The 25,693-nt window shown below is 53.9% G+C and overlaps 9 protein-coding genes across 9 annotated transcripts; 5 read left to right on the top strand and 4 right to left on the bottom strand.

Moving 5' to 3' along the window:
- Positions 1-1,019: 1,019 nt before the first annotated feature.
- Positions 1,020-1,697, bottom strand: CABS01_04296 (uncharacterized protein; the record flags this gene model as incomplete). Its single annotated transcript, XM_060537667.1, has 1 exon — positions 1,020-1,697. A coding segment is annotated over one exon (678 nt), but the record flags the coding sequence as incomplete, so codon positions are not given.
- Positions 1,698-2,268: 571 nt separating this feature from the next.
- On the top strand, positions 2,269-2,526 carry CABS01_04297 (uncharacterized protein; the record flags this gene model as incomplete). The annotated part of the gene is made up of 1 exon (XM_060537668.1): positions 2,269-2,526. The coding sequence occupies one exon, from the start codon at positions 2,269-2,271 to the stop codon at positions 2,524-2,526; it is 258 nt and encodes an 85-aa protein (XP_060390513.1).
- Positions 2,527-3,733: 1,207 nt separating this feature from the next.
- Positions 3,734-5,634, top strand: CABS01_04298 (HMG box protein; the record flags this gene model as incomplete). The annotated part of the gene is made up of 7 exons (XM_060537669.1): positions 3,734-3,852; positions 3,914-3,947; positions 3,999-4,175; positions 4,232-4,286; positions 4,346-4,579; positions 4,631-5,383; positions 5,438-5,634. The coding sequence occupies 7 exons, from the start codon at positions 3,734-3,736 to the stop codon at positions 5,632-5,634; spliced, it is 1,569 nt and encodes a 522-aa protein (XP_060390514.1).
- Positions 5,635-8,897: 3,263 nt separating this feature from the next.
- Positions 8,898-11,664, bottom strand: CABS01_04299 (barren protein; the record flags this gene model as incomplete). The annotated part of the gene is made up of 4 exons (XM_060537670.1): positions 8,898-9,164; positions 9,228-10,826; positions 10,877-11,495; positions 11,561-11,664. The coding sequence occupies 4 exons, from the start codon at positions 11,662-11,664 to the stop codon at positions 8,898-8,900; spliced, it is 2,589 nt and encodes an 862-aa protein (XP_060390515.1).
- A 760-nt stretch (positions 11,665-12,424) lies between these two features.
- Positions 12,425-15,485, top strand: CABS01_04300 (sodium/calcium exchanger protein; the record flags this gene model as incomplete). Its single annotated transcript, XM_060537671.1, has 2 exons — positions 12,425-15,081; positions 15,140-15,485. The coding sequence occupies 2 exons, from the start codon at positions 12,425-12,427 to the stop codon at positions 15,483-15,485; spliced, it is 3,003 nt and encodes a 1,000-aa protein (XP_060390516.1).
- Positions 15,486-16,464: 979 nt separating this feature from the next.
- CABS01_04301 (uncharacterized protein) lies at positions 16,465-17,339 on the top strand (the record flags this gene model as incomplete). The annotated part of the gene is made up of 2 exons (XM_060537672.1): positions 16,465-17,176; positions 17,248-17,339. 2 exons carry the CDS (start codon positions 16,465-16,467, stop codon positions 17,337-17,339), a joined length of 804 nt encoding a protein of 267 aa, XP_060390517.1.
- Positions 17,340-18,758: 1,419 nt separating this feature from the next.
- On the top strand, positions 18,759-19,705 carry CABS01_04302 (phosphomannomutase; the record flags this gene model as incomplete). The annotated part of the gene is made up of 2 exons (XM_060537673.1): positions 18,759-18,860; positions 18,998-19,705. The coding sequence occupies 2 exons, from the start codon at positions 18,759-18,761 to the stop codon at positions 19,703-19,705; spliced, it is 810 nt and encodes a 269-aa protein (XP_060390518.1).
- Positions 19,706-20,202: 497 nt separating this feature from the next.
- On the bottom strand, positions 20,203-23,982 carry CABS01_04303 (WW domain-containing protein; the record flags this gene model as incomplete). The annotated part of the gene is made up of 3 exons (XM_060537674.1): positions 20,203-20,708; positions 20,781-21,469; positions 21,521-23,982. 3 exons carry the CDS (start codon positions 23,980-23,982, stop codon positions 20,203-20,205), a joined length of 3,657 nt encoding a protein of 1,218 aa, XP_060390519.1.
- Positions 23,983-24,365: 383 nt separating this feature from the next.
- On the bottom strand, positions 24,366-24,911 carry CABS01_04304 (uncharacterized protein; the record flags this gene model as incomplete). Its single annotated transcript, XM_060537675.1, has 1 exon — positions 24,366-24,911. The coding sequence occupies one exon, from the start codon at positions 24,909-24,911 to the stop codon at positions 24,366-24,368; it is 546 nt and encodes a 181-aa protein (XP_060390520.1).
- Between the last annotated feature and the right edge of the window lie 782 nt (positions 24,912-25,693).

Genomic DNA, 25,693 nt, shown 5'->3' on the forward strand with positions numbered 1-25,693 from the left:
TAACGGGGTGCGGAATGGCCTAGATCGTGTTGGCACCATGGGCGGGTTCAGTCTGGCGACGCTGGACCGGTCCATGATCCTAATCCGTGCTGACCAGCTCTCGCAAAGCATTGTTTGATGCATTTCTCTCGTTCCAGTGCCCCGTCAAAAGGGTCTGTCTGCATGCGCCTAGATGCCGTGCCAATCCTGCTCGCCGTCGGTTTGTCCAGCTTCATTCAGATGGTCCGAGTTCCAGAACGCTCTTAATGGACGGTGGAGCCGGTAACAACCCAGAAGTGAAGGCACATGTGCTCTCAGCCTCACTTTGCCACCCGTCACCTAAATGCCATATCGAGCCGAATGCACAATCTCCAGACTGACGATGGCTTTCGTCGTTTACCCCTCCGCCACATAACGACATTTCGGTTAAACGGGAGACAATTCAGTTGCTTGCTAGGTCAGCCGACGGCGAAGTTGCCCCTTGTGTCGGTTCAGAGTTACACGGCATGTTGTGTCATCAGTAATCGCATTGCGAAAATGCGATTCTTCTGCAAATTCGGTGATATGTCTGTCGTATCTGTCTACCAGCAAGACGCATCGCACCGGCACCAAGCTGATCCCCCCTGATGGCCTTTGCTCTGGGTCTAATGGATCGTAGATCGAAGGTCGCTGTGTTCTGGCGCCCACGGCCGTGACGAAACGGCTTCTCGTCCTGGATCGACTTCTGGATGATCGATCATCGAAACATTGCCATGTCGTTTATGTGGACATTTCCTTCCGGTATTCGTATAACCACTAGGGTTGTTCCATAATGTGCAGATGGACATTTGCGAGGTGAACGGAGACGTCAACGCAATTATTACGTCGTCCTAGGTCGCGGTCTGTTGTCTCACCCGCACCGTGCTTTGGGACAACTACCTATGGACGAGGTGCGTTCCTCAACCGTGGCCCGTGGTGGCCAGATTCATCCGCGTGAGCGTGTGTAGCAGGGGTGGTAGCGGCTTTCGATCGCGGCGCAATTCTTCGATTTCAGGTGTCTTTCAATCCTTGGTGCAATGCTCCGTCTCCCCGCGCGGAGGCGTGTGAATAGCCATCTCTGGCGGTTCAAGCCAGTCTGACTGGCTGCTCGAACGCTGACACGTCGAGAAGCGCGAGCTGGCTTGTCTGAGAAACACACTGATGAGCGTGGAGGTGGAATCGACATCGAGATTCACTTTGACGGCCTGGTCTTGATTGGAGAGCAGGCAATGGAACAGTGACTTGATCGCAGGGCTGTTTATAGGGTCAGGCGCAGTTCCGTCAACAAGAATCGAATTCGCGCTGTTTGGCCATTGTCCCAAGCAGTTCTGGCATGCGAATGATAATGCAGCAATTGGCTGTTTACTGCTTGCATTGAGGGCGAGGTTCTCACTCTCCTGGCCGAATGTTCGACGGGCGGTATTCCGCGACCCAAATGACGATGTTCGGTCCCCGCTCTCTTTTTGGAGAGGAAGAAGAAGAAGAATGCTGGCCAGGAGCCAGCGGCATGACCCGCGACGGTCTCGAAGGGCCCGTTGCCAAATTGGAGTACTATCCAGATGCAGATGCCGTCTTGAATCTAGGGTCAGCACTGGTTTTTCAATAGTGGCTGTTTTGGTATCGTGTGTTCTACTAAGTGGTGAGAGTCTAGATAGTGTGCAGGTACGGCTTGGGAATGTTCTGTCGAGGCGAGGCGTGTCATGATGCCGCTCCCGCTACCGCACTTGCAGTCAGTCGAGTTACGGAGCGGATTCCGTTCATGAGAGAGAGAGAGAGTGGTGCTGGCGCATCAGAGTCTAGCGTGTCTGCTATGTCTGTGTGGTGCGAAGGTAAGGTACCTTGCCTGGAGGTGTATGCAGGTTGTCGAGGGGAGTGATTTTTGAGTGGATGGATGATGGATGAACACCCACCCCCCCTCTCTTTCTTAGTCTCTACCTTACCTACCAGCCAGTGGGCAGTGGCCCAGGGCCACTAGCACTCTTTCCAGTTCCGTACCCATGTGTGATCCCGGCCTGAGGCCTCAAGTTTGGTGGGTGCCTTGGGCTTAACGGGGAAAGAGAGAGGCACTGAAGTACCTACGTAAGGTACTTCGTATCTAGGGTACCTTACTTTCTACCCTGTAGTCCTGGGAGAGTGAGGCAAAGATGGAAGGGATGGAGACATGGTCCAGGTACGGATTTCATGTACCGGTACAGGATTTGCATGTATCCCGAAGGCCCATCTCAAGCGGCCGTTTCCTGTTCCTGACTCGCTGAGAACCCATGTCTTTTCATGTCTTCCAAAAGGGCTCCATATGTGTCTGTCCTTGTGCTTGATCCCGCTTTTCTTTGCGATGGGCTTCCAGTAACAGATGCTCACTGTTGCTATCGCCGACTTCTCGAAAGTCGGTTTCTGCGATCAGACGCCAGGGAGCTTGTCCTGGGTACCTTGAGCTATCCATCAGTCTGCTGCTCTAGCTTCTCTACTTGGGGCTTGGGGCCATTGGACATGCCACCCCGGATCACAAGTCGAGTCTGCGGCGACGTCTGAGGCTACCAGTATCCGTACCTAGACTCACTACCTTACCTTACCTTACCTTACGGTCGACCATTCAACACACACCCACCCTCGAGAGAGATTCCCTATTGACACCTCTGACCTCACCTCTTAATCCGCGTCGATCACCGCGGGGCTAGTTCTTCTCAATCTTCGAACCGTTTACCTCGCCCTTCCTCCGTACCATACTGGCATCCATCCGTACCTTACCTTGCCTTCCACCCCTTGGCTCACCAAACTCGTTTTCTCCTCTCCGTCTCAGTAGACGGTCATCCCCCCAGTTCTTCTTCACCGTTCCCAATTCTCAACCCGTGCAAAGGAAGACGACAAAAAAAAAAGACTTTGCCGGCTTGGTCACTTTCTCCCAAACCTAACCCCCTTCTTCGATCAAACAAACTTGGTCCAGTCTTCATCACTCCCACCAAAGACGCGCGCTACTTTCCTCTACCAGACCAGACCATCTATCCGTTGTCTTCCCCGTCGTTCATGCGGCTGCGAACCGCCGAGCCGGCTCAGAAAAACGCATTCTCATAAAGTACGTATTCTATCCAGAGCGCACATCCCATTTCATCTGAATCCCGAAGCCCCTCTTTGCTTGGTCTGGTACTTGCCGTTGTCCCACACCCCAAAAGCTCGGTCTCCTTCAATGTCATCGAGATCCGTCCTCCATATGGCAGCCACCAACTTGGTATATCCACGCCATGCGTGCCACACGCCTTCCTCTTCTGCAATTACTTATCATCAACGCCCCAAGCAGACGTAGAATTCGCCCAGCAATCGAATACTTTCGGAATTACTTCAACAACATCGCTCTTGGATCGACTTGCTCAGTATCGAAAACGACGAGAAAACGATCATCGCCGACCGACACTCAGTATTCGATACAGACGCCGCCTGTCGCTGCCCATCCGCCGCGACTCGATTGAGAAGAAAGCCTTCGATGATTATTGGTTGACCGCAACGCAAAAGGAAGTGTTTCGACTTCGAGCGACGGAAATCGAGACGTAGCGAATCGAGTCGACGACTGAATGAAAGAGTTTGGGTTTCGAGAAGGATTTGAACGAAAAGCGGCAAACAGTGAAAGCCAATTCTTTGGAGATCACTTTCGACGTAGAAGAAGTTCGCAAACCATCGCCCTACCGTCCCGTAACAACAGCACCATCGAGTTGACGTAACTTGATATACGCCACTCAGATAAACCATGGCGCAAGGACTGGATGGAATCTTTGCAGAGCTAGGCATCTCGCAGTACCTAGACATCTTTCTCGAGCAAGGATTCGATACGTGGGAGACGATTTTGGACATTACTGAGTCTGACCTGTGAGTAAACCATGGCTATTGCCACGCCACATACTCGAGACTAACGAGGATAATTTTGCAGCGACGCACTTGGAGTCAAGTTAGGACACCGACGTGTAAGTGCTTGACGTCCATTCGCAACCCCTACAAGCCCTAACACAAGGCAGAAATTGCAGAGACGCATCGCCAACTCTCGTGGCCTTGCCCCGGATGCATCACTAGTTTCGCCCACAAGAGCAAGCGCAGAAGAGCCAAAGCCCGAGACACAACGACCTGATCAACCCCGCCTCGAGGTCAAGGAGGGACCCGTTGCCACGAAACGAAAGTATAGGCGTCACCCCAAGGTTTGTAACTCTCATGCAGATGTACACTCGTACCTGGGCGTAGCTAACCAACGTAGCCTGATGAAAATGCCCCTGAGAGACCTCCTTCGGCCTATGTCCTTTTTTCAAACAGTATGTTATGGATTCCACCCTGCTTTGAGATGATGGAACATATCTGATCAATCTCGCAGAGATGCGTGATGACCTCAAAGGTCGGAACTTGACATTTACCGAGATAGCCAAGCTTGTGGGAGAGCACTGGCAAAACTTAACTCCCGGCGAGAAGGAGCCATACGAAACTTCCGCATTGAAAGCCAAGGAGAAATACAACCACGACTTGGCTGAGTATAAGAAGACGACAGAGTATAGGAAATACAACCTGTACTTACAAGATTTCAAGGCACGGCAAGCCTCCGCAAATCAAGGTGCGTGGAGGTTTGTCGCTTCGAGTGGCCGCCAAGCTGACCCTGATCCAGCAAAAGAGTCGTCGAAACGTCAGAAGCTTGATTCGGGGGTTCGTCTGCAAAACGGAGGAAGCGCAAGTGCCACACCTGGGAGTCTCAGTAGCACGGGGAGTGGTACAGAGTCTCACCAGGGAAGCGAACCTCCTCCTAATCGCAAACAGCGTGTGGGTTCTGTGGTGTCGGTATCTGAATCGCAATACTCGACGGCCGTGCCGACCCCAATTTCCCATCATCATCATCCCCCCAATGATGATTCGGTACACTCTCCTGCCAGTGTACAATTCGATCGTGAGAGCTTGCACTCCACAAGTCCCCGTACCTCGCAGACTCGGAACCACCGCCCAACATGGACGGAAGCCCCAGCAAAAACGGAGCCAGTCACACTTCCGCATCTTCCTTCCCTCTCGGATGTGTTCAACAATGGACGAGGACTGAACGGGGTTTCAAGGTCTCCTGAGGCAAATGGCTTTGGGGGCTTCGCGCCTCCGACACACCCTGGTCCCTCCGCACCGCCATCATTGAAGCACGAATATTCTTCCGCGGGAAGCATTTCATCCTCTGGATCTGGACTGTCGTATCCCCGAACACCTAGTGAATCTTCGCTACCGATTCACGCCTTATTATCGAACAAGACCTTGCCGGGACCTACTTTCGAGTTGCAACCATCCCCGTTCTCGACGGTGCCGCCTTCCGGACCACAACCGCTCCAGGATTCAAAGTTGCCCTATGCAGGGCAGCCTCAAGCTCCGATGGGAGCGACGAATGGTACTCACGGTCAAACCAAGCAAGGCTTTCCGCAGAGGCTAATGAGGTTTCAAGGTTACCAATCACCACCTGCCTTATTGAGATTCCAGTCCACCTCGTCAACGGGGACTGATGGATCGAACGTGTCGCAAGCATCATCGGGTGCTTCTTCTGCAACGTCGCTCGGGGTTCAAGAGAGGAGCGATCCGAAGCTCGACGGCATGAGCGCGTTGGTGCGGGCGGGCGAGATCGTGAACCGTCGTGTTCAATAAGCGGATGCGAGTTTTGACATATGGCCGGCAATCATCGTTCTCCATCCACTCTTTGGATTTACAAACTGTTGACGTCGGCCCCGAGTACAGTCTCGTGCGTTTGATTGTTGTTTTATTCGGTTGTTTGTTTCGTCGTCGTTGATGGCATCAGCGTTTCGCTCAAGTCTAGCCTGGTTGGCTGAGGTCGGTCTGTTTGATTACTTGAATACCCTCATGGATTGGCATCGTTTGGAGATCTTGTTCGAGGTGGCGCAACTGGACAGTGATGGCGTTTTTTTTTGTCCCGTTGGACGTGGCATTTGTTTGTCGTCCAAATGGCGTTGTAAGCTGCGTCGCGTGGCCAGGCGATGGGTAACTTTTGGATATAGGTTGTTGGTGGGTACTGCATGATACAAAAGCTCTCTGGTCGCTCGAGGAACCAAAAAACTATATCAACTGTATGAACAACGACATGCAGTCTCAATTGAACGAATTCATTAAGATGAACTTATGGATAAATGAAGAGAGAAATCGGAATGTAGGGGTTCAAGAGGGAAAACATAGCAGAGCAAGGCCGGGAGGTTATGACGTCAACCACAATAGGACCCTTCCTCCGCGGTCCTGCCTCGCGTTTCTGACGGGATCATCACGGGCGTTACCCTTTCCTGAGGGGAAGATGCTCAGGAACAAGCCAATACTTTTCTGCCGAACCGCCGTTGGCACTAAAGCACTGCGTAAGGTAAGGTAGGCAAAATGAAGGGTCTTGGTCCAATCTGAGGGCGCCTGCATGGTTGAGCACCTTCACGTTGACCACTCATTGGCGGTGTTGGCACAAAGTACCCTGAGCGCACCGGTCAACGTCATAATTCTGTCAGGATTTCGGGGTCCTGGCCTGATTTTCGATTTTTCCAAGAGGGTCCCCTCCCCGGTCTTGGCGGATTTGGTTGGCTGACGGGCCGTGTTGGTTGGTTGGGGGTCCTATTTTATCGTTATTTTTTCGTGTCTTCCCTCCATGTCCCTCCTAACAGTCGTGCGCCTCACTTGTTTTTTTTTTGCTGAGCTCAGAGGACCCCTGTTTACCGGAAAACGAAACTAAACCCGTTTGTTGCTCCGCCTGGTGGTGCCCCTGCCTTGGACTCTAGTGATACTACCCCTGCTTGGGGTGCGCGTTCCGCGTTCATCGGGACACGAGTAAGGTGATGTCTGTTGATCTGGAAGCAGGTTCAAAGTATGGGAAGTTGCAATGTCTCGTGATTGTTGCAGGATGATTCAGGCGTTTAGGTAGTGAACGTGAAATCTGTCTTGATTTTCCTTGATTTTGCTTCATTTTGCCTGGCAATCGATCCTCAATGGGGTTTTGATGAGTGGAGTGGTTGTGATGATCTTGTAAATTTGTTTTTCATCGATAGCGACTGGATCGAACCAGCGTCGGAAATCGAGCAGGAGGAGTAAACGAGGTAAGGTGAGATCAAAATGCGCTGCATAGCAGAGTCTTATGCACAAATCAGATGCGGGCTTCTGCGTGGGATCGTTAAGAGCAGGTTTGCATCTCCGATCCTCTTGAAGGAAAACAAAACAGCGTTCAGTTTTGGCAGGCTGTTATTTGGCAACCGGTTGGCTCGTTGTTTCAACACAACTATGCGATTTCCAGCAATATCTTCTCATAGACGACATCATCAGTCTATAATGCCCATAGGAAAGGGCTGTTCTATTTGTATAGACAATTCACTTCTCATCACTTGGTCACGTATATTCTATGAAGAATACGCGAGAAGAGATTCTGGCTTCGAGACAGTGGCCTTTCGTTTGAGCAATGAGCTTAAAAAAGGACAAGTGAACCGAGGTCATGCGGATGATTTGTTGGCTCATCTGGGAGTAACAGTAGCGCTTGATGTTTGTGATGGTTACGTCCTATGCGACAAGTCTGACGACACCGCTCGTCTGTTGAAAGATTCATATACGTTCCAAAGCGTCAGATTCAACCACATTTGCTGCGTCTGAGTCTTAGTCAAATCACGAGGTTAATCATTAAATCAGCCGAAGCCGTCGGCTAAAGATGACGATATTATTAGCGAATCGGCGGGCGAAATAGTATTTGCGGCTAGGCCTTAGAAGCGAACACGAGGCAGCGTTCTTCTGTCACAACTTCAAGTGAGAAGAGAGCCGCTCCAACCAAATGATTGTCGTCTCTGCAAGAGGGAGGGTACCCATGAGCGATCCTGTATGGAAGGAGATTCTGCGTTCGTAGACTCTTACAAATAGTGCGGGTTGCTCGCCTGCAGCGAATCCGTCATCCACTGTCGTGAGTCTGTTGCCGCTCGGTATCTCGCTCGTGATGGGTGCTATGTGTCAAACGCATACTATCGGCCAAGTATTCAGTCTGTTCTATCCATAGAGACCAAATCCTCCATCGCCGCTGTCCGCATACAGACACTAAACGGCGCTGCATCCGCCCTTGCCATCTGATTATTTTTCTCCCTACGGTGCCCACTGCGCTCGCCCAAACCCGTCCGACCGTTCTGCTGCTCATCGTCCCTTCAGATTTGCATGAAGCCCCAAAACAAGTCAGGCGCAGGAACCAAAAATCCAGGGTCTTCATTCACTATTGAGATCCGAAACCATAGCGTACCAAGTACGGGGGGGATGAGCGGGACCCTGAAAAATCACGCCAAAACGGGCACGAGCATTTTTCTTCACCCTCAAAACGGAGACTTGCTCCGTTCGTGGCCTTGCCTTACCTTGTCTTCCTTAGCTCCCGTCCGTTCGTTTTCAACGGTCAAGCTAAGGGGAATTAAGACGATGAATAAAAAAATAATCATGCTTACCTTAATTATGCATATCACCGCCCGGCGTGTCGTTTCTGAAGAGGAAAAAGAAAAAAGCACTGACACGAGAAAAAGCAATAGATAACCAAGGTAAGGTAGGAAAAAAAGGTCCCTCGTTGAGAAGTCGTTGGCATTGTTCTCTTTGATCCATTACATAAGACGTCTACGTCCGTCGTCACACAGCCTCCTTTTTCCCAAGCTCAAGCCGCGCCCTCAAGTACGGATACAGAAGAAGGTATAGAGAACGAAGCTCTCAAAATGGAATGTTTCCGCCCAGTGTTCATTATGAGACGTAAAGGTTTACCCAACCCACTTTGCCAGAAAAATCAAACATGCCGTCGTTCAACAAAAAACCACAGAAACGCCGATGCCTCGACGTGTAAACACAGGATTCCGCCACACCCTTATCCCTCCATTTTTTGCTTCCTCTCCTTGGGTTACAAGAGTACAGTCGCTGCCTTATTCTCCTCCCACGATCTCGGCTGTCCAATCCTTGCGGATGTTCAGCTCCGTGAGCTCGGGTGTCTTCTCGATGACGAGACCCTTCTCGTTGGCGAGATGCAGCAGACTGATGAAACAGAAACTCGTGGAGATATCTTCCATCATGGCCTTGGGGTAAACCGAGCCCAGGCCGTTCATGACCTCGGTGAACTTGAGTTCGGTATCCTTGGCGGGTGGCTCTACCGGTGGCGCTGGGGCATCAGGTGAAGAAAGTCTTGTGGAATCCTGGTGGTGGGTCAGCAATAATTCATTCCCTGATGGGAAGGGTGACCGAGAGACTCGACTTACGGCGTCCAGGCCCTCAAGACCCATGCCCTTCCAGATCTCCTCCTTCAAGCGCCTCACATCCACCTTCTTGGCAACACGTGCAAACTGCACATAATCCGGCCGCATGCGACGTGTTTGCGTGACCAGAGTCGTTCCAAAAGCGCCGGTCAGAACATTGGTGGTTGCGTCGCCGCCAAGCAAAGCCGTCATGCCAAGAGCTTCCGTAGCTCCGACGTCGCCTTCGGCGCCGGGCGACAGGTGCTCCCGGGCATCCGCAAACTCGTCGTCGTCGTCATCCAAGCCACCAGCAAACGGCAAGGCATCGTCTTGGAAGAAGTTTGCGTCGTAGTCTCCCTCCGGCAGCGGCTCGTCTTCGCTCTTGACGGGGGCCTTCTGGTTTGCCCAGAACGCCTCGTCCATCTCTCCTTCTGGGACGTCCCTGTCTTGCCCGGCATTGCCAAACATACCGCCTCTGTTTCCGAGGATTCGCCTCCTGCCGAGGCGTGCCTTGGGCTTGAGGAAGAGGTTGAGAAGTGATTTTGAGTTGAAGTGCTTATCATCAGGCAATAAATTGCGAGATTTCGACTTCCAGTCCTTCTTGGGCATGGAGACGGCAGAGTTGCTTGATGCCTGGGTGTACAAGACGTCGGCCAAGGCTTGGTCGAGGGGCGCTGAGAAGTCAATCTCAAAAGGCTCCTTCTCCTTGCGCACCCTGGCAGGACCGACAGGCTTGTTGACGTCCTTGATCTTTCGGATTCTCCAGTGCTCAGCACTTGACCAGTTCTTCTGCAGCGCTTGATCGAAATATCCGAGAATATCTTCGTGCATCTTGTCGGCGCTCTTAGCGTGGGACATGGATACGACGAAATCTCCATTGTCTGGGTCCATCATCTCGACTCCGTCACCGTCGCCAGCTTCCTCGCCTAGGCCAGCATCGTAGACCCGCATTTGGGGCTCAAGAGCGGCTTCCCTGGCCCAAGCCTCACCACCCTCACCAAATGCCACGTCGGCGCCAAGCTCGAAGCCACCCAGTCCAAGATCGTCGTCGTCGAAGCCAGCAGCGTTGTCGCCGTCAATGAACATGCCAGAGTTGTCACCCAGCGAGTCGGGGTTCTTGTCCTTGTCTTGATCACCTCTCCAATCTTCCGGGGCTCTGAGGAAAGGAATATCCATGGAACCAGACGGGTCGCCGAGGTCAAAGTTCTTCAATGATGGACAGACATCAAGCTCGTCGAGACGACCAAGATCGGAGAAGAACTTGGCACCGAGAGCTCCTAGGTCGATTTCAACATCTTCGACGTTCTCCTCCTGCTCGGGCTCCTCTTGTGCTACCGAAGCATCCTGCATCTCTGTGTTATTATCGTCCTCATCGTCGGCGTCTTCGTTCTTCTTTCGGGTCTTTGAGGTGTGTGCGTCACCAACTTCGTCACTGCTGTCGAAAACAATGCGTCCTTGGGCATCAATCATGAGGTGGTTCAACAGTAAGCCCTTGGCGCCACCTTCATCGAAGTCTGCGGAGGTTTTCTTGAAAAGGGGGTCCACGGCGAATTCTAACTCAAACTTCTTGAGTTGAAGCGAGGAAAAGTTTGGTGCTAGGGTCGCCTCGGAGGATCGTTGCGTCTGCGCACAAGTCAGCCTACCATCACAGCCAACATGCGTTTTGCACATACCTTGCGCTTCGGCTTCTTCCTGACGTTGCCGTCTTCGTCGACTTCCTCCTCGCTCTCTTCACCCTCTACTTCGTCACCCTCCTTGCCCTTCTTCTTGTTGTTGCTGTCCGCGAGACCACTCAGTAGCTTGCCGGTTTCGGTTGCGACACTGTCGACTCTGCTTGTGTAAATCTTGACACAGCCATCCAGCGTACAGCTGGCTTTCTGGAAGTTGACTCCGTCACCTTCCTTGAGAAGTGACATATCGTGGAAGTAGTCGATCAAGGCGAAGTTCCAAGAGTTGTTTGCGTTGATCTTGTTATCTGTGGCCATCTTCATCCACTCCTCAAAGTTGGCAAGAATCGGGACTCGTTTCATAGGCGTGACCGCGCTTCCGCTGACTACAAAGCCTTCATCGTCATCGTCGTCGACAACCTGTCTGCTGCCTCGGCTGCCACGGGCGTGCGGTGTCTTGGGGTTCGAGCCTGGTGTGTCATTTTCGATATCTTCTAAGCTGTTGTTATTCCTGCGCAGAGGAGTTGCAGCAGCCGCCTTTAGTTCGTTGCGCTGGCGCTCATGAAATGCATGGCGAGAATGCGCACGTCGCGCCTTTTCTTCAGCATCATCGTTGAGAGGGATTCTGCGCATTGTTTAGTTTCGTTGCTATGCAAAGTCGGTAAACGGGGGCTGCTGTCGCAAACGTACTTGACTGGTGAATTTTTGAAGGGCGATGTGTTCATCGACCCGGAAGTCGCTCTGACACTGCCTGCGCGGCTGTTTGCGCGCGGTACTTGGGCCACTCGAGGCATCTTTTCTATGCGTGTTGTTGGCGCTGAGGTTGTCGTCAAATTGTTGACTGTTTGCTGCATGTGTGCTGTAATGCTGTAGTTGGTGGCCCTTGTGTTTACTTTCCCCACCAAAAGCACGTCCCTGGGCGACGCGAAACAACAATAAAGAGGTTTTCTGCCTCGAATATTAGGTGTCAAGTTAATCCTTCCGGGTCGGATGGGGCGGGGAAGCTGAAAATCCCGTTTCGTCCAAACATCAGATTGGATCGGCCCTTCGCGGCCCCCTCGTTATCGGCACGTGATGCAAGATCGCTATCTGCCGAGGACTATGGAACTCTTCTCTTGCAGTTGCCGTTGCAAGCAGCCCCCCTCTCTTGGAGTTGCCGCTCCGTTGACGCACAGCCACGTCGGAGGGGGGTTTCCCACGCAGACACGAGCAGATACTTGGCGCAATCAGGGCATTGCCTGCGGTTTCCAGCCTGGTGGTGGCCAAGAAGCTTGCGTCGCTCATAGTTCCTGAAGGAGGCTGGGCAGGTTTTCCCGGGCTGCCTCCCTCGGACGGTAGAACCCCATGAGTCGTACATGAAGGTGAGAAGCGCTTGCATTTGCTGTTCAGCTCAAACCCGCTGCAGCCCTCTTTTTTGTATAGCAAACTCCATTGAGAGACATCTGTTCCTCCTTGTCCAGCGGAACGAGCGGCTTCACGGCCACGCCAACGCGACAGCGCGGTCTCTGCCATGGCTTCGGATGAGCCAATTACAATCAGCTTTTGACGTCAGACATGCCAACGTCCTCCAAGATTCGAGGGGGCGCCCTTCGCTTGCGGCCTTTCTACGCGACCGTATTCTTAATATGTCTTTTGGCATCCTGGTCCATCTTGACCAAGGCCACCCAACGACAGCTCCAACTGCAAGATGCCTCATTCTCACTCTCATCCTCACCCCTCGCCAAACGATCCGAGTTCACCGAGTGCCGAGATGTCCACCGCGCCGATGATCAGTGTGCCTTTGTCAAGGCTCACTGCGCCGAGGACGAGGCTGGCCTCCTCTCCTACCTGACGCTGTATTATTGCGACCTTGGTAAGGCTCAGTGGTTGGCCTTCATTATCCTGGTCTGCTGGCTCGGCTTGCTCTTCACCACTATTGGCATCGCCGCCAGCGACTTCTTCAGCGTTAATCTCAGCACAATCTCTGCCATCCTCGGCCTCAGCGAGAGTTTGGCTGGCGTCACCTTCCTCGCCTTTGGCAATGGCTCACCCGACGTCTTCAGTACTTTTGCAGCCATGGGCTCCAATAGCGCCAGCATGGCTGTTGGAGAGCTGATCGGTGCTGCAAGCTTCATCACCGCCGTCGTTGCCGGGTCCATGGCTTTGGTTCGCGAGTTTAAAGTTGGCAGGAAGACGTACGTCAGGGATCTCTCTTTCTTCATCGTGGCTGTCTGCTTCACCATGGTGTTCCTGGCAGATGGCCACCTGCATTTATGGGAATGCATAACGATGGTCTGTTACTACATCTTCTACGTGGTTACCGTTGTCACATGGCATTGGTACTCAACAAGGCGGAGCCAGCGGCGGGTCCGGGAAGCAGCCGCACGAGGTCATGTCTACGGGACGGTGGGGCATCTCAGTGACGAGCTGGCACCGGAACCATACCGGGATGATCCCGACGATGAGAACCGGCACGTCACCTCCGCAGCCGCTTCCAGTGCTGGAGACATCAACGCATTGGAAGCTGGCCCTAGGATCGAAGTTGATGGTCAAGGAGAGAGTGACGAGGAGGCGGAAGACAGCGATCATGGGCGGCACGTCGTCGCAGAGATGGCCAGCAGCATGCGAGTGTTGCGTCCTAGAGGCAGAAGGCGCAACACACTCACGCCTATTCGTCCCAGTCTAGTCGGCGCTCTCGAATTCCGATCTGCTCTGGCTCAATTGCAGAAGGAAAGCAACCACAGGATGAGACCGATGCATGGACGGGCCTACTCAGTCAACCACCTCGGGGGACAAAGTGAAACGAATACAGTGGGAGGGCCGCCATCCGACTCAGGAAGATACACGATAGGTGCCGTTGAGGAATATGGTCAGAACAGGAATCGGGCCTTGTCCTCTGGCGATATCCCCGGATCTATTAACAGTCGTGACCATTCGCCATCGCCGTGGCGCTTCCCAACACCCGCAGACCCGATCCAACAGATAAAGGCCCAAGAGGGCAGAAACCGAAGTCTGTCACCAGCTTACAAAATCGGTGGTAACTTGGCACCTCCTCCAGTCGACGCCGTACCACAAAGACAGGACAGTGGGGGGAGCGAACCGTTGGAGGCTCGGCCATCACCTGGTCAACTTTCCCTCCAAATACCAAGTCGGCGTGGCAGCATGAGCGTCGGATCTTCGCCTGCATCGCCCTTCCCTGGTTACACCGAATCGCCTCTTGTTTTAACGCCTGCTGCTCAGACCGAACCGACCGAGTTTTTTGCGCCGCCTGGACCGGCTCGCCTCGAAGTGCCATTTGCGCCTTATGAGATGGCCAACCCCAAACCTGTAAGGTGGTGGCCATACGCCATTCTGCCTCCGCCGCACATCTTTTGGGCAACATTGTTCCCGACTCTGCTAGGATGGAAGCAGAAAAGCCACTGGGACAGATTTGTCAGTGCTATATCTGTACCAAGCATCTTGCTCTTGGTGTTGACACTTCCGGTTGTCGAAAATGAGAGTGCGGATGATTCATCCGACGAGACTGCCGTGGATCCCATGATGCGAGACCACTCCCACTGCGACGCTCCAGTGCCTGCCGACGCCTACGACGACAATGAGGGAGAGACGGAGTGGCAGCGCTTCAGACGGGCTACTCTGTCGCACTCTCGTGGGCAGTCACTTGATCACTCCCCCAAGGGCTCTCCAGCGCTCATTGCTATCGATTCTCCGAGTGGTGCGCGTGTGGCAACTGAAATACCTACGAGTCACCCACAAGCCATAAAACCCGCCAAGCCGTTGCCTTCGGAGAGCAGTCTAGCTCCTGTAGACGAGTCGGGACATTGGAACAGATGGCTCGTCGCGATCCAGCTCTTCACCGGGCCTTTGTTCGCCGTCATCATTCTCTGGGCAAACATGAAGGAAGACTTCCAACAACCCTACAAGGTCCTCGTCAGACTCATCCTGTATACACTCCTAGGATCCACAATTCTTCTCGGCTTCCTTCTCCTATCGACTAGTCCTGATAAGAAGCCAAAGTACCATTTCTTGCTTTGCTTCATGGGTTTCATCATTGCCATCGCCTGGATTTCTACCATCGCCGGAGAAGTCGTCGGTGTCTTGAAAGCAGTCGGCGTCATTTTCGGCATATCAGAAGCCCTCCTGGGCCTGACCATCTTCGCAGCGGGCAACAGTGTGGGCGATCTAATTGCCGATATCACCGTTGCCCGGCTCGGTTTCCCCGTCATGGCATTGTAAGTCTTCACCTACCTATCTCCACATACCGACGACAGCCATGCTAACTACTTTTAGGTCTGCGTGCTTTGGTGGGCCAATGCTCAATATCCTGCTCGGTATAGGAATCGGCGGCGTCTACATGATGGTCCAGGCCGCCAACCACCGACATAAGAAACACCCAGACAAGCCATTCAAGTACCACTCGTACAACATTCAAATTGGAGGCACGTTGATGATCTCGGCCATCACGCTACTCATCACACTGCTTGGCCTCCTCATCATCGTACCTATGAACAAGTGGGTGATGTCACGGAAGATCGGTTACGGTCTCATTGTGTTGTGGATGATCAGCACCATCGTCAACGTTGTTGTCGAGCTGACCGGAGTGTGGACTGACGTGTCCTATTCCCTATCTTTCTAACGGTACATTTCTCCCTTTTGACTGCTGGCACACGTACAGACTGTATCAATATTGCGTTATTGCATTGCGCCGTATGAGTATACCCAAGCATAGCGTGCGACGAGAAGAATAAACGAAAACTCTCTGTCTTTCCACTTATAGACAGTCCTTACCTTCTGAGTACAAAAGAGGAAACACGAATCTACATATACATTAGTTTATAAAAATAAATAACACAGATGCTAGCGTCCCTCTTACACAAGCATCTCGGTTGGCTTGATACCTCATTAGCTTCTTTAACGTGTCAAAGTCTCGTGATGTGTTGGTGATGGTTGCTGTTTCATCTAGCGAACAGCTTTTTCTACGAACGAGGTTGAAGGCACTCAGGCACGGTCCTACGTTGCAGACGTTGATTACCATCTGATGTGTTTCTGTCTTCCTTTCCGTACGTGCACCACCAGACCCCTTGTGAGCGAAAGGGCATCAGTAACCGAAGTTGTGACGTGTCCCAACCAGCGTATTGAGACGAACATTATGGAATGCCAACTACGCAATGTGCAGCGTTGCGATGCCAAGACTTAAAGCAAACGCTTCATCTGGTGTTGATCTCTCCTTTCTGTTTCTAGAGCTCAGCTCAGCTCAGCACAGCTCCGTGTGTGCAAGTACATGTACGTCTGAGTGTGGTTGCCAAGACATGTCATTATGTACACCTTTTTGTGTTTTGGCCAACTTATGCCCTTCCACGAGGGGGGGACGGCGCGTCACTTTGGTGACTGACAACATTGGATCATTGACAGACGATAAGAGCAGTAGTAAAGTATAAAATGAGATTTGAATGACCGAGCAAAGGCTCTTCCTGGTGTGAGGTCATTCCAGTTCATGCCAACCTTGGTTATAACAAGCCACGCAAAACAAATCACACTCAACTCGGATTTCACTTGCCCTACCAGTTTCTACCTCACTACCTACCCAAAAAGGTTGAGAATTTCAGACACCCAACATGGGAGGCTTTGACAAACTCACAGATTTGGCCCAGCAACTCGCCGGCAAAGACCAAGGCAAGAAGGATCAACAACAGCAGCAGCGGGATTCGTCAATTCCTCAGACAACGACAACGACTACCACGAACGGCCAGGAATGGGCGGATGTCGGGTCAGCCGCCAAAAAGGCCTTTGCTGGATTCCAGGCGGATCAAGCTGGCGGCAAGGGACCTGATTACACCGAGATTGGGGATGTTGCGCAGAGGGCTTTCACGGCTTATAACCACGGCGGTGGTGGTGAGGAGGGAAAGAAGGATCTTGCTAAGATTGAGAAGGACCTCGCTACTAGGTTTGGCGGCGGTGATGGTGAGAAGATGGAGGAGGGGAAGTTGGGAGGGACTGATGGTAAGTTGGAGGCTGGGGAGGGGACTGGTGAGGTTGAAGGTGAAGGTGAAGGGCAAGGTGAAGGGAAGCAGACCAAAGTCCAACGTGATGATGGTCTGGCCGTTTCGAGGTCAAATGCGAGGGATACCACTGAGGGCGAGACGCTCCCTGAAGGGGAATCCGACTCTTCTGCTGAGAAGAAGGGATTCGGCTCTCACACCAAGCGAGAGGCCGGTGACGGTACCGGATTCGAGAAGGGGGGTTTGCGTGAAGATGAGGATGTCTTTAATAGTAGTGAGGGCAAGACCGACATCACTAGAAGCGGCGAGACGACGACCTCTGGGCAAGGTAAGTTTGGTCCTTCGATTGACGTCCTCACTCTGAGTTACTTTATTCAACTGATGCTGGCCATGAAATAGGACTCGGTCGTCGGGCACAGCAGCCTGTGGGCGGTACCGGTGACGAAGAAGAGACTCTTGGGAATCAGCCGGTCAAGAGATGGATTGAGTGAGGCGGCAACATCTTGCAAGGGAAATTGTCAAAAACGTGCTACTTGTGCCGAAGGTGTTTACGATTGACCTCCAGGGCTCTCGCTGGCTCGAACGTCTAAGATGAGAGAGTGACTCACTCACATATTATTGCTGCTAGCCGGACTGTTTCGAAACAGAGGCGCAGCATGATCGTCACTGGGTAAGGGTGGTAGTTGATTATTTCGCGTAGTTGTCGGATTGCGTGTTAGCTTAGAAACATTGAAGAGAGATATCTGTCCTCTAGCAACCAGTGAGTAATGGTAGATTGGTCGTGTAATTGATGGAAGGTATGCACCGACGTCAAGGCACCCAAGGTACTAAGGTGAAGGTCACCAAGTCGGAGCCGGGGACGGCTCCACCCTCGAGCCCCGGAGCACGCATCCCTGCCGGGGGGCCGCCGCAAGGGGCAGTATTCCCAGCCCGTTCCAGGTCCCATCACAAGCCCACGATCCTCCGTCGCCTAGCGTATTCTTAGTGCCCTCCTAGTCCGCTGTAAATTGCAATCTATCGTTCCTTGCGCCTCATAGTGATCTGCTCAGGGAACCTAACTTCCAGGTTCGCAGAGGCCACGATGTCTACATCTCCCCCCCGGTATTACCACGTTCCTGGCGGAAACAAAACAACTCGTCATCTCAGCACTGCCCCAATACATGGCGTAGATGATCCAGCGGGCGAGTTTCAGACGTGATCACTTGAATGGCGTATCTCATCTCGTTTCAATGCCAATGCCTTCGTATCGTTGCCGTTTGCACATAGGGGTCAGAGGCAAGCTGTCCACAGCTCGGTGTAATAATAGCGAAGTTGATGAGGTAGACAAGGACAGATCATCAAGAGATGGGCAATTAAGAGATCTGGCAAGTTGGAAGATGTGATTGTGTTCGGTCAGCAGACAATTGCGAATCTATTGTCAAATCATACCTGCCAATGCTTGTGGTAAACATTGAAGAAAGATACAGCTTCAGGAAAAGTTATAAATCAAGTTCGACATCGCACTGATTCGAACCCGATGTTCTTGGTTCTTCGCACCTGCAGCTCAAAGCCCACCCAACTGCCCACTCCGTACTACACCTTACACAAGGCCCAGACCCAGACCCATTAGAGGGGGACCCTTGAACCGCAACAAGCACCAGTGCACCACAGTACCTCACTTGCCCCGCCATCCAAAAAGCAACCCCGCGCCGCGCCTGCCACATCCCGAAAAGGAGAGCTTCCTTTCCTGCACGATTGACCGCCCTCCCTTTGCTCAACTTTCCCATTGGACTTTTCCCCATCCCTCCTCCCATCCCTCGAAGCGCGCAATTCTCACGACAAAGCTTCTTTCCTCAAAGCTTCACCACCAAACGCAATACCGAAATTGAACCTGCATTGTGCCAGCATTCACAAGAACAAACACCGTCACGATGGCTACCTCTCTCCCCAGCTACCCTCCCCTCACGGAGCGCCCTCTGAAGAACACCATCTGCCTCTTTGACGTCGACGGCACCCTCACTCCCGCTCGTCTGGTAAGCTCCTCTTCCAAAATCAGATTTTAAATACCTCCGGCCTCCTCCCAGCTCCACTCCTTCCCAGAGAAATTGCTCGTCGCATTACACCAGGAAATCCCATCCAAGCTAACACCTCCTTCCCCCCCTTCCTCCAGGCCGCCTCCCCGGAGATCCTCGACCTCCTCGCCCGCCTCCGCCAAAAGTGCGCCATCGGCTTCGTCGGCGGCTCCGACTACTCCAAGCAGCAAGAGCAGCTCGGCAACGCCACCACCCCCGTCACCACCCTCTTCGACTTCTGCTTCTCCGAGAACGGCCTGACGGCCTACAAGCTCGGCCAGCCCCTCGCCTCCAACAGCTTCATAAAGTACATTGGCGAGGACCAGTACAAGGAGCTCGTCCGCTTCGCCCTCCACCACATCGCCGACCTCGACATCCCCATCAAGCGCGGCACCTTTATCGAGTTCCGCAACGGCATGGTCAACATCTCCCCCATCGGCCGCAACGCCTCCAACGAGGAGCGCCAGGCCTTCGAGGCCTACGACAAGATCCACAACGTCCGCCGCGACTTCGTCGCCAAGCTCCGCGAGAAGTTTGGCCACCTGGGCCTGACGTTCAGCATCGGCGGCCAGATCTCGTTCGACGTCTTCCCCACCGGCTGGGACAAGACGTACTGCCTCCAGCACCTCGAGAGGGAGGCGGAGAAGGAGGGCGGCGTCAAGTACGAGCAGATTCACTTCTTTGGCGACAAGACGGCCGAGGGCGGAAACGACTACGAGATTTACGTCGACGAGCGCACCATTGGTCACTCTGTTACCGGCCCCGAGGATACCATTCGCATCCTCAAGGAGACGTTTGACTTGTGAACCGCGGCGGAGAGGAGTAGGCTCTGAGAGGGAATCTTACAAATGGACTTGCAAGCCGGAATAAATGAACCTAGCTTGACCAGCGAATGAAGCCAACGAAAATGGGGTTGAGATGTCATGGGGCCAGCTTTCTAGACTTTGTGGTCGTGGGCTGTGGCCTTGGGGAACAACAGACCTGCGACATGTCGAGAGCGGCCATAACAGGCCCGCTTTCGAGACTTGAATTTTCAGTAGAGCAGCAAATGGAAATGAAGTACAATGATCACTCAAAATAGTAGATGATGGCAAAAGTCACAATGTCGCGTACGAGCTGCGAGAATCAATGTTGTAGATTTGAAGTATATCATCAGGTCGTCAAGCTACCGCTGTATACCTTGGGGATGGGGTTGCTAGAGAGAAAGGCAGAGAGATATTAAAGTAAATCCAAGAAAAAATGACAACACCATCACCATCACCATCACCATCACCATCACCGTCCACACCCGCCCACCTCTTCTTTACCTCCCAAACTCCAAATGGGGCACAATCACCGGCCCATACTTTGTCGGCGCCGTAAACGCACCATCACCCTGCACGACAAAATCCACCGCCAAACTCAACTTTTGCAACCCCTGTTGCTGCTGCTGCTGTTGTCCTCCGTTGACGATGCTACCCGCATACTGCGACCCACTGACACCACCAGGACCACCGGCGACGGTCTCTGGGTCGTACGCCACGACGGCGACGTAGTTCCTGCGTCCCATGAGCTTCTTGAGCTCGCGCGCGGAGCCCGAGGCGTCGGTGTGGAAAATCTCCATCATGTCCTCCTTGGAATCGGACACCTCGTGATTGGACTTGTGGCCGTTTTGCGGCACGTAGAGGCTCTTGTTGTTGTGGAGGAGCTTGAGGATGTAGTTGCTCGCGGGCTGGGCTACGATGGGGGAGGTGATTACTTGGTACATTGTCTTGTGGTCGCTCGGGTGGGTTGGGTCGTGGACCAGGCCTGCTCCTGCGCAGTTGACGTCTGCGTGGCATTTGTCAGTGGGTTGGGACAAACATGAGAAAAAGGGAAGAGTCGTTGGGTTTGGGAACTCACCTCCTGACAAGAAAGTCATGCGAATGCCCTTTTGCTGGGAGATGCCTTGGAGCGTGCGGATAAAGTACGTCCTCTCCAGGTCCTTGGACTCGTGCGTCCACATGTCCTTGAGGATCTCGGCAATGTCAATCTCGCCAAACTGGTTCAGGACGTTGCCCATGAGACCAGACTTGCCGACTGCCTTCTTCACCTGCGTGAAGCCCTGCGCGACAACGTCCTTACCGCCAACGACGCCGGCCACGGAGCTCGTAACCTTACCGAGGATGTTGTACGAGGTATTGACAACCTTTTTGCCCGTCGCGACGGCGCCTGCCAAGCTCTCGACCGCCTCGAGGCGCGGGTACAGCAGCGGCACGGAGACCATCCAGATGCAGTGCTGTACGCTGGGAGGCAGCGTCGCGACCTTGGGGAATATGCCCTGGTAGGTCGGCCCGGCCATGACGCGGGCTTGGTTCCTCTCGGAGCGGCAGTCTGGTCCGACGACGCAGACGGCTGGACCGAGGTACTTGACAAAGTGCCACCCTTGGCCGGTGATTGTAAAGAGGTCCATGTCGTTACTGACGTTGCGGAGGATCTCTACCGTGGTGTGATGCTGAAAGAGAAGGTACATCTCGACGGCAATGCGACCTACGTTTTTGAACATTTGGGACCCTTGCATGTACTCGGGATACGAGCCGTAGCCGTCGAAACTGGGCCAGGTCAGTTATTTCACATATCAAAAGGTACAAAACTGCACTTACATGTCATGGTCGTCAATCTGCAAAACATGCGGAATCTGAGCAAAGGCCTCTCGTAGGTAAGGCTGGTCAAAGTGGCTGGTATAGTAATGGAAGTAGGCGTGCGAGACGTCCTCCTCGTGGCGCGCGGTCCATTGCGCGTTCTTCCTGTTGTCTCTGCCGCTCATCGCCAACCACTGCTTCAGCAGGGGCACCTCTTTCCATAGTCTGTCACCGTAAATTTGGTTGCCCATTCCGAGCTGAACGTGGAAGCCGCCGCAGTCGACGTTCTTTTGAAGCACGTCCTTCCACATGAAGCCCACGCCACCGAGTTTGGAGCGCTCGGCCTGAGATGTTGAGGCGGCAAAGTCGTTGTTCGAGTGAGCGATGAACCTCCAGCCGACTTCATGGCGGCCGGCAATGACAAACTCGTATCTCGTGCATCCCAGATGAGAAGTGACTGCGTACGTCCATCTCTCGGTCCCGCTCTCACTCATGGGCAGCTCAATATCGTACTTGTAAAACGTCCAGCGCTGATGAGTGAAGATATTGTGCGGCACCAACTGTCGCGGGTTAGGTGAAAGGTCGTTGCTCGGGTGAATGTGAATGGTCGGGGGCTGCGGTGCGTCCGTCACGATCATGATGCTACCCAGCCATGTCCCCTTTTCAAAGTCCATGTTGCAGTAGCGGAGATACGGTCCAAAGTATACACCATTCGTGGGCTGGATCCTGTACATGTCAACACCGGCGCTTGGAGGTGGTCCAGAAAATCCAGCAGTTGTAGGCGTTTGGGACGCAGCAACACTCATGATGCTCTCAGCATAGCCCGGTGTCTGAGGGGGAAACATTGGAGAGGCCATGGCCTGCTTGCCAAACATGGGCGATGCGAGTGGGTTGCCGTACGTCGACGCCGTAGGAGACAAGGGAGCTGCCTCGTGTGTAATAGGATTGGGCCCCTTGGGGAACTCCCATTGCGTCGCCTGAGAAGCCAGATGAATATAATAGTACTGTCCCGAGTTCTGGTCTAGGTGGGCGATCCAGCCCTCGGGTAGCGGTGGCGGCGAAGAAGGGCCAGCGCCTTGGAAGGAAGGAGGTGCTTGTACAGTCTGCGTGACAGGGGCATTCTGTGCTTGGGATGACGAGGGCTGTCCGTTTTGCTCTGGCCTCGGGTCGTTGGCAAAGGCGGGGTGGCCTTGCAACGAAGGTGACGCGAGCCCGGCTGCTGCAGGGCCGACAGTCGCGGGCTTCTTCGGGGGCGACTGAGCAGCAGAGGCCGTGGACACGGACGGCGTTGAATCTGCCCTTTGCTGAGTGGGCCGTTGCTTCTCGGCTGGGTAAGATGGGTTGCCTGAAGGCGTGACACTCGAGTAGGCTGGCGGGGGATCGTTCAAGCCTAGTCGCTGATAATCCTGCTCCAGAACGCTGACTTGCAGGTTCGTCTGTTCCCCTTGGTTCTCTGCTTGTTGAGGGGGAGGACTGAAGGTAGGTTGCGTAGGACTCGTAACTGGGTTCATGCCCTGGTATACTGTGGGCGGACCATGAGGTTGGTTCTCTGGGTTCTCCGTGGGAGTCCATGGCCGCGCGGGTGGTGGTGCTCCTCCATACTGCGCCAATCTCTGGGAAGCTGCAGCGCTCTGTGCCTGTTGCGCCTGCAGGCTGGTCAGTGTCGCCGTGCCCGAGATGCCAGAGGCGGCATATCGCGCCTCGATACCGCCGCCCGGGATGACCCCTGGTTCAACGATTGGGGTCTCTGGCGGGGGTGGGGATCCTCGGCTGGCGCGGGTTGTGGAGGTTGAAGCTGTCGAGGCGAACCTGTTCACGCTGTTCTGGCCGGGCATCTCGAGATGATCAGCGCTCTGAGCACTCTGAGGTGGTGGCCGGGCCTGGTACTGGCTCTGGCTCTGGGCGGGCGGCGTAGAACTGGATGCGCCACCCGGTGGCGGGTAGTAGGGCTTCTTGGTGTAAGACGGGTAGTTTGTAGTCGAAGCAGCCGGTCGCTGAGGTTGCGGCGCCGTCAGGGGCTTCGCGAAAAGGCCGCCGTCGTCGCCAGCCGGGCTCTGAGGAGATGTGGCGCCCAAGGGCCTCGGACCGGTGCCGCGTCGCTCGGCGAGGGTAGGACTCTTGGTCTCTACGGGGCTGGTCGCATTGAAGCGCGGGGTAGTATCATTGTAGTCGGAGCCAAATCGCTTCGGGGCGGTGATGGTGGGTTTGGTAGGTTTTCCAGGTCGAAGATCCTCCTCGTCGGGATACGGCAGAGGGGCAGCTGAGCTCGAGGCGCCTGGTGGTAGAGGGAAGGTCGGCTTCGATGTGAAGGAGGAGGAGCCAGAGGCGGACGGAGGCGCGGGGTACTTGAAGCGGTCGTTGGCGGGGTTGGGACTCTGAGGTTTGAATATTCTCAAGGGTTCAACGGTCGGGCTATCGCAGTCTTCTTCGGCGGGCTTGTGAAGGAACAGTTCGGCATCGGGAAGGCCGCGACTGCGCTCCATGATGGGCGGCGATGTGGTATCGTCGAATCTGGCCAAAGATAGATATGTACGGATATCTGGGGGCCGGCCGACTTGCGCAGGTACGCGGATGCTTGATGCGGGATGCGAATGACGCACTGCGAGAGCTCAAGTCTGCAGGTCAGGGGGAGCAAAAAGTTATTTATAGGAGCTGTCGAAGGTCGAGGTTTCGTGCCTATCGTTGGATGCTTGAGAGGATCGCAGCTGCTGATGAGGGGTGGTGGGGTCCAGGTTCGAGTCTCACGGGAGAGGTCGCAGATATGGCCGGCCGGTTGTTAGGCCCGTCAGATGGATGAAACGGCTGCGGCACGGAAACAAAACCAGTGTATTTTCCAAACGTGTGTTTTTCAAGAGAAAAAAAAAGGTCAGAAGCCGAGAACTATCAACCAGAGGGGAGAGCGCGTCCAGGACGAAGAATAAGAACGTGCCAGATAGGACGACAGGAGCAGGAGGGAAGCAAGCAAGCGCCAGGTAGGGTTTGGGTCTGGCAGCGGGAAGCATTGGGCAAAGTGCAAAGCGGCAGCATAAGGTAGGGACATGGGGCCAGGATGGGGATGGGATGGGACCGGGAACCAGGGGGGGAGGCGCTCGCCAGCGGCAGAGAAGAGAGAGAGGGGTGGGAAACTTGGATATTCGTCAAGGCATAGGCAGGCCGCACCGCCGCACACAGACTGTAGACACCACCACCTCACACGGGAGGGCGTGGCCGGGCTGGCATGGCATTTGCAGGGAATGGGCGAGATGGGTCTCGTCGCCGCCTCGGTGGCCTCCTCGACGATGAGAGTGAGCCAGCTGCCCAGGAGTGTCGAGAGAAACAAGTGGTTGAGTTTGCAGTCCCAGGCAGTGGTGACCAGTGACCAGTGACCAGGAGCCAAAGAGCCTGAACAACGTCGATGTATGGAGCCCTGCATGGTGGCATCTTGTTCTACTGCGTAGCGAAGCTTCATGATTGGCTGTGTATCGTGGGCGCTTAGAGAATGGTGCAGCAGCAAATGGGCAATCTTCATCTCGAAGTTGCAAGCGCCTGCCCATGACTGTGAAGCTCTTGGCTCGAAAGAAGTTCCCAGTCTTTCCAGATTCCTAGAGAGCCGTGAGAGCCTAGAGCGTGGTAGCGGAGCCACTTGAGCTCGTAATGCGCATAGAGGGAGATGAGAGTGATGAAGAGTGATTTGTCGAGTGCGGCATCTGGGATCCGGTGAGTCGAAATGCGCCGAGACAAGCAGTGACGAGATAGGGGTTGAACTTGGTAGTGCCCGCCCATCTGCAGCTCTCGTGAACCATCACTTGATGGAGGCGCCTAGGAGATTTGGTGTTGAACTCTCCAAGTTAGGAGGATGTTGGTAAAAGTAAAGGAAGCTTCCAAGTGACAGACAGGCGGGACTGGAGGGAACCGGCACCTTCACTGATTGAGATACGTACCTATTGAGAAGCACTGGCCATCTAGAGAGGTCTTGGCCCAAGCTTGGACGGGTAATTACATAAGCCCGAAAATCTCCACTTTCCAGGCACAGCGGCGGCGTCCCGCGTTGGTTTGCCTCCGAACAGGTCGTCCGTCATTGGCCGAGCTCGGGGTTGTCGTCGTTGCCCTCTTTCGTTGCATTCGCACTTTCATATGATTTTCATTATCGAAACTCTCGCCTTCAACAAATGGGACTCGGACAACAATAACTGCCTCAAAGATATCCCGGCAACT

Source organism: Colletotrichum abscissum (assembly GCF_030869225.1).
Source record: "Colletotrichum abscissum strain IMI 504890 chromosome Unknown Scaffold_8.1, whole genome shotgun sequence".
Taxonomy (NCBI): domain Eukaryota; kingdom Fungi; phylum Ascomycota; class Sordariomycetes; order Glomerellales; family Glomerellaceae; genus Colletotrichum; species Colletotrichum abscissum.